This window comes from Lipotes vexillifer, unplaced genomic scaffold (genome assembly GCF_000442215.2).
Source record: "Lipotes vexillifer unplaced genomic scaffold, Lipotes_vexillifer_v1.1 scaffold860, whole genome shotgun sequence".
NCBI lineage: Eukaryota > Metazoa > Chordata > Mammalia > Artiodactyla > Lipotidae > Lipotes > Lipotes vexillifer.
In genome coordinates this window covers 738,149-744,664 of record NW_006789568.1, presented here as the reverse complement: position 1 = coordinate 744,664, position 6,516 = coordinate 738,149, and the positions used below count along the sequence as shown (strand labels likewise).

The following is a 6,516-nucleotide window of genomic DNA, read 5'->3' as shown; positions in this document are numbered from 1 at the left end:
TCAGGCAAGGTGGCCATGGGCTAGGGTTAGACTGGAGGACCTGGAAGCGGCTGCCTTGTTCTCCACAGTCTCTGGAAACCCATCAGAATTCCTGAGCTCTCTGTGGCTAATCCTGGGTTCCTCCAACAGCTGTAAGTCATGTGGGCATCACTCACAGAATCAGCATTTATTTATTTATTTATTTATAAAATGCAAATGTCTTTTTGTTTTTAATATTTATTTATTTTATTTTTGGCTGTGCCGGGTCTTAGTTGTGGCATGCAGGATCCTCTGCTGTGGCGTGCAGGCTTCTCTCTAGTTGTGGCACGTGGGTTCTGTCATTGTGGTGTGTGAGCTCTGTAGTTGTGGCGTATGGGCTCTCTAGTTGTGGCCCGAGTGCTCATTATTTGAGGGTGCGCAGGCTTAGTTGCCCCATGGCATATGGGATCTTAGTTCCCTGACCAGAGATCAAACCCGTGTCCCCTGCATTGGAAGGCGTATTCTTAACTACTGGACCACCAGGGAAGTCCCTGAATCAGCATTTATTGAGCACCACCTGTTCGCTGACACTGTGCAGAGCCCAGGGTTAAAAGAACAAATTCCACATGACCTCAAGAAGCTCACTGCAGAGTAGGAAAACAGACATGGAAGCATACTCACCCAAAGGCACTGTGACAGCTGGTGCTTTACAAGTAGAAATGAGTTTCCAACCCAGTCTGCAGATAACGGGGGTCTCCAGGAAGAGGTGGCTGAGTCGGATGGTCAACCAGGAGGCCAGGGGTGGGGGGAGGTTGTCTCAGTCAGGGGAAGGAGCACAGGAGAGGGTGCAGGTGGGACAGAGGCCAGAGGGCCCATTGAGGGAAGGCCAGTGGTTCAGTTGCCTGAAGCCTGGAGGTCACAGCTGGGCACAGAACCAGGACTAGTGTGAGACAAGTGAGGCAGTTGCCTTGGATACAAAGTTGAAGGCCAAAAACTCAGTAATCAATACAATGTTTTAATGCAAAACATGAAACACATGTTCTGGGAGAGAAAACTGAATATTGTAAGAATGTCAGTCTTTCCAATAGTAGTACAGGGAAATTCATGATGAACAAAATATCAAGTTTTAAATGAACACAGGATCAATAATAGTGTTGTGTAAGCCATAGTGGATAGAGCCTGAGGCCAAAGAAATATCAGTAATTCTTATCCTGAGGGTTTTTAAAATTCGATTTTGTGTTCATTGTGTATTTTTCACATTAATGAAAAGATACTGCACTGAAATACTACTCATCTTGATCACTCAGTTTTTGGTGCCCCTTAGATCTTGTTCCTGAGACAAATGCCTCGCTCGCCTCACCTTAGTACCCTTCTCTGCAGCAGGAAGTGGGCTTTCATTGGTGGGCTGCGGCACTGGGGGTTCACCCTGCCGGGTAGAAGTCATTGAAATCTTTTATTTATTAAAATGTGTTTGTATCTGTAGATTAAAAAAACTGATGTGGCAGGAATTCCCTGGCAGTCCAGTGGTTAGGACTCCGCGCTTTCATTGCCGAGGGTGTGGGTTCAATCCCTGGTCTGTGAACTAAGATCCTGCAAGCTGTGTGGCGCAGCCAATAAAACAACAAAAAAAACTGATGTGGCTACACATAAATTAAGATGGGGGTCAAGACTGGTGTCAGGGAGGACAATTCAGAATTGCTACCTTAATCTAGGCAGGATGATGAAGCTCGAAGTAAGAAGGAAGCTGTGGGCTTCCCTGGTGGCGCTAGTGGTTGAGAGTCCGCCTGCCAATGCTAGGGGACTCGGGTTCGTGCCCCGCTCCGGGAAGATCCCACATGCCGCTGAGCAGCTGGGCCCGTGAGCCATGGCCGTTGGGCCTGCGCGTCCGGAGTCTGTACTCCGCAATGGGAGAGGTCACAACAGTGCGAGGCCCACATACCGCAAAAAAAAAAAAAAAAAAAAAAAAAAAAAGAAGGAAGCTGTGGGAAGAGTAGGGGAGCGATTCCAAAGACTCCTAAGGGCCAGGCTGTGGGAAGCCCCTGCCTTGGGGGTGGAGGGGGACGGTCGGGTCTTAGACTGTGTCCGGCCCTGGGCTGGGAGGGCCGGTTGCTGTGTCTCGTTTAAGAAGGTATGAAAGATGGCGGTTCAGAGCAGAGCAAGAAGCTGAATTCAGTTTGTGACGCTTGGAATTTGAAGATCTATAGGACACCAAAGGGAGCTGCCTGGAGCCCAGGAGGAAAGAGGCTCCACAGAGACCCTGATTTGGGCACTGTCAGGGGACAGTCATCGCCGGGAGGTGGAACCAAAACCAGAGAGGGTACCCCAAGCAGAGGGGCAGGAGGTGGGGGTATGTACAGAAGGGAGTTGAGGCCACGGGGGGCCCTATTCTTCCAAAAGAAGACACCAGCAGACAGGAATTATCGTAATTGTTACACCATACTCCATTCATTGAATGGACATTTCCTAAGCACCTTTTATGCACCAGGCACTTTCTGGGCACTTAAGAGGCACTAAGCCGTCCTGGCAGTAAGCTCCACCGCCACCACCCCCCCGCCCCCCCGCAGCCTACATTCTGGCTTACTCTTCTGTGTTAGTTACACAGGTATGCTTACCTTTAGTCTCAAATTGGTGTGGACCCTTCATTTGGGAATCCTCACTCACTTAATCTTGTCCTTTTGTTTCTTTTCTAAGCTTCCAACTCTCCCTCTACTGGGTCCTTCCCCATAGGCTATAAGCTATGGGGAAGCTTGAGCTGCGACCACTCCCTCTCCCAGGAGTGCTTCCTACAGGGGCCCTACACTTAGCACTGCCACTTCTCCATCTGCAGCAGTGTGGCTTTTACCCGATCACACTTGCCAAAATCTCCAACATCTTTTAATACCAAATCCAGTAGACCCTCTCAGGCCTCACCTTATTTGACTTTTTTGTGGCATTGGATACTGTTCTTTCTTCCTTTTTTCTTGAAACCCTTTCTTCCCTTGGCTTCCAAAACTCCCCTTTTCTAGCTTGGCTTCTGCCTCTGGGCCTTCTCCCACCCTAGATGTTTTCCACCACTGGGTCTGGGTCTGCCCAGCCTTCTCTCCTCACTCTGGCTGCTATGCTAGGCTGGTCCCTCATGCCATCTGTGTCTGCAGCTGTGTGACCACCCCCATAGTGCCAGCTGCTTAAAGCAGCGGTCCCCAACCTTTTTGGCACCAGGGACTGGCTTTGTGGAAGGCAGTTTTTCCACGGATGGGGGGATGCGGTGGGGAGAGAGGATGGTTCAGGAGGTGATGGGAGCGACGGGGAGTGGCAGATGAAGCTTCGCTCACTCACCCACCGCTCACCTCCTGCTGTGCGGCCGGGTTCCCAACAGGCCGCAGACCGGTATTGGTCCCCTGCGGGTTGGGGACACCTGGCCTAAAGCGATGGGTATTTCTTATGCATGCATCATGGCCAACATTGAACTCAGGAGCTTCCCCCCAGACCTGCAGCCCTGCTAGTATCACTCCACATACATACACACACTCAACAGATAATGGAAATAAATGATCTGTTCTCCCTCTCTATTCAAGTCACGAAGTCTGTCAATAATAACAATAGCTAATACTGAGGGCCTATTACACATCTCACTTAATACTCGTAACAACCCAAATGTCAAGTATTATTATTATACGCATTTTATAAAGAAACTGGGATGACAGAGCAGGGTCTCAATTTAAATCCTAGTTCCTAGCTATGTGACCCTAGACAAGTTAACTTATCTATGCCCCAGTTTCTGTAAAATAGTGATAACTTTTTTCTAAGAGTAAATGAATTTATATATATATTATGTATAAAGAATTGGAATAGTGCTTGGAACTTCGTAAGTATTATATAAGTATTAGCTATTACTGTTTTTCTATCCCAGGCTGACTCCGAAGCGAGGTACTTGAACACTAAGCTATACTGGCTTTCTCCACTGCTCCTTTTACCTAAATACTTCATTCATTCAACAAATAATTTTCACCACTACTTATGTCAGGCAATGCTTGAGGCGCCAGGAATATAGCAAAGAACAAAGTCTGTGTTCTCGTGGCTGGGGAAGGAGCAGACAGTAAACAGACAAGAAAAATGCCAGGTAGTGGTAACCACCTGCAGAGGACTCGGTTAGGGTGATGTGGTAGGGAGCCTCTGGGTGGCACTTTTCATTGGAGGGTTGGGGAAAGGCCTCTTAAGAGGTGATATAAACTGAGATCTGAATGACAAGCCAGCCACGCCAGTATCTCTATAACTCATCCCTGTCACTTGATAATGCACTGCTCTCTCCAGCCTCTTCCCATGAGTGCCCCCAAGCTTGCTCTGTGCCAAACTGCCTGCAAACGCGGGGGTCTTATTCCACCATGCCTTGGCTTACGCTGTTCTTTCCGTCCCCCGTCCCCCAGTAAGTGTCCCCTTGGTCCCCATCCCAGAGTTTAAAATGAGAACTTCCTGAGGGTGCTCTCCACAGATCATCAGAAAACAGGGTGCAGACCAGAGAACTGGCCCCAGCTTCCTTCCTGATCAGAGAGCCCCAGTGGATAGCTGAGTTTCCTATTCACTCAGTCACAGGAGCCTTCTAGGAAGAATTGCAAAATAACTTGATTGCTCACAGAATCCCCACCAGCCCTTGTTAAAATACAAAATCCTGGGGCTTCCCTGGTGGCACAGTGGTTGAGAGTCCGCCTGCCGATGCAGGGGACACGGGTTCATGCCCCGGGCCGGGAAGATCCCACATGCCGCGGAGCGGCTGGGCCCGTGAGCCATGGCCGCCGAGCCTGCGCGTCCGGAGCCTGTGCTCCGCAACGGGAGAGGCCACAACAGTGAGAGGCCCGCGTACCGCAAAAAAAAAAAAAAACCAAAACAAAACAAAATCCTGGGCCCAATGCCACACCTCTTTAATTAGAAACTCCAGAGGTGATTCTGAACATTAGTTCAGTTAGGGAAATATCATCACAGCTGAAGGTATCTTGGTTTTGTACCAGGCACCAGGTGCCCAGGATGTAACCATCCTACCTGGGCAGGCTCAAAACTGAAGAAAGTGCTCTAGGTTAAGTTTGACACCAGTTAAGTTTTGCCACAGTGACCCATCTGAATAATTGGCAAAAACACAACGCAAGGGCAATTTTCTGTGCTTCCGCCAACAAGGGAACTTTGCTTTGACTGTTTTGATCGACTCCTAGACCATCTGGTGACGCTGATTTAGCAGCCACCATTTTAAAATAGCTGCTTTAGTCCCAAATAACAAAGAGGGAACTTTTGAGTGGACAAAGGCCCTGCACTGTGGTTGGCCTGACCAAGTTCTTCTCCCCTTCCCGCAGCTGTAACATCCAGTGACCACCAGGGTGTTTCCCACTGGTAAAATTACCTAGTGCATGAGGTTTCTTGAGATTAAATATTATGTTTGTGCGCTGCTCACAGTAAACCTCACAAACATACGCGACTGTCTCAGAAGACAGCGTCAGGCACGTGGGCCGGGGGGAGTCACCAGCAGACAGGGGGACTTTCCGGCTCCTGGTTCGTTAGCGGGCGGGACGAAGGTGGTCCCTCAACGCGGTGGACCCTGAATTCCCGACGGTCTCGGGCTAATTAGGAAACTGGGCAAACTCTTATCTTTCCTCCCTCCAGGGGGCTCTGCGTGGAGTGCGGGCCGGGGTCGCGCATGAAGCCTCCCAAGAAACTCAAGACCTCCACAATCGACAAGAGCCAGACACACTGGGGAGCCGAAAACCGCCGCTACCCACCGCCCGGTAATTAGGGAGCATGCGGCGCCAAAAATGTCCGTCCCACGGCGCAGGCGCCGCGAGCGCGGGCCGTGGATAGGCACTCCGGGAACCGCGCGCTCACGGCCCAATCAGCGCTGGCCTTGCACAAAGCGAGTCCCGCCCCTAGGCCGCCGCCACGAATCCCCTCCCCCCTTCTCTGGCCTCCTCTGCCCGCCCACTCCTGCCCGTGCCCCGCCCCGCGCCGTTCTCAGGTAGAGGCTCGCGATTGGCTTATGGGAGGGACGCGAACTCTGGTTGGTCGCGGCGGAGTCACGAGGGCGCCGTCGTCGCCTTTCCAGAGGCGATTACTGGGCAGGCTCAGTCTTTCGCCTCAGTGTCGAGCTCTAGCTGGCAGCCAAGCGTACGAGCTCTGCGATCAGCGGCCGCCATCGACGTTGCTTCGCTTCTTCTGGGCTCATCTGCGCCACTCGCTCGCCACACACTCCGCAGCCCTAAGCCGCTATCATGGTAAAGCTTGCAAAGGTAAGAGGCCTTGCCCGCGCGAGCACGGACGTCAAGGCCTGTTTTCCGAGGAGCGCGCGCGCGCGGCGCCGCCAGGAGGAGGGCCTGCGCGCCACCCCGGGCGCCTTCGAGGGCGCCATAGTGGGGGAAGTCTCGCGCGATTAGCTGGGAGGTCTCGCGGCTTTTGGCTGTGTGGTAGCGACGTGAAGAGCTTCGGCAGGTGCGGATGGTAGGTGCGGCGGGGAAGGACTTGGGGGCTGAGCGCGGGAAGGGGGCGCTGGGCCCCGGACGGATGAGGCCAAACTCCTGCGAGGGGCCCGAGCGGAGCCCCGCC

At 52.0% G+C, this 6,516-nt stretch overlaps 1 protein-coding gene across 1 annotated transcript in view; it reads left to right on the top strand.

Annotated features, from left to right (window-relative positions):
• The first annotated feature begins 6,185 nt into the window (after nucleotides 1–6,185).
• Nucleotides 6,186–6,516, top strand: part of NUCLEOLIN (nucleolin multifunctional protein) — a 9,468-nt gene continuing 9,137 nt past the window's right edge. The window contains exon 1 of the mRNA XM_007462745.1: nucleotides 6,186–6,203. Within this exon, the coding sequence (XP_007462807.1) occupies nucleotides 6,186–6,203 (18 nt within the window). The remainder of the gene's footprint in view (nucleotides 6,204–6,516) is intronic.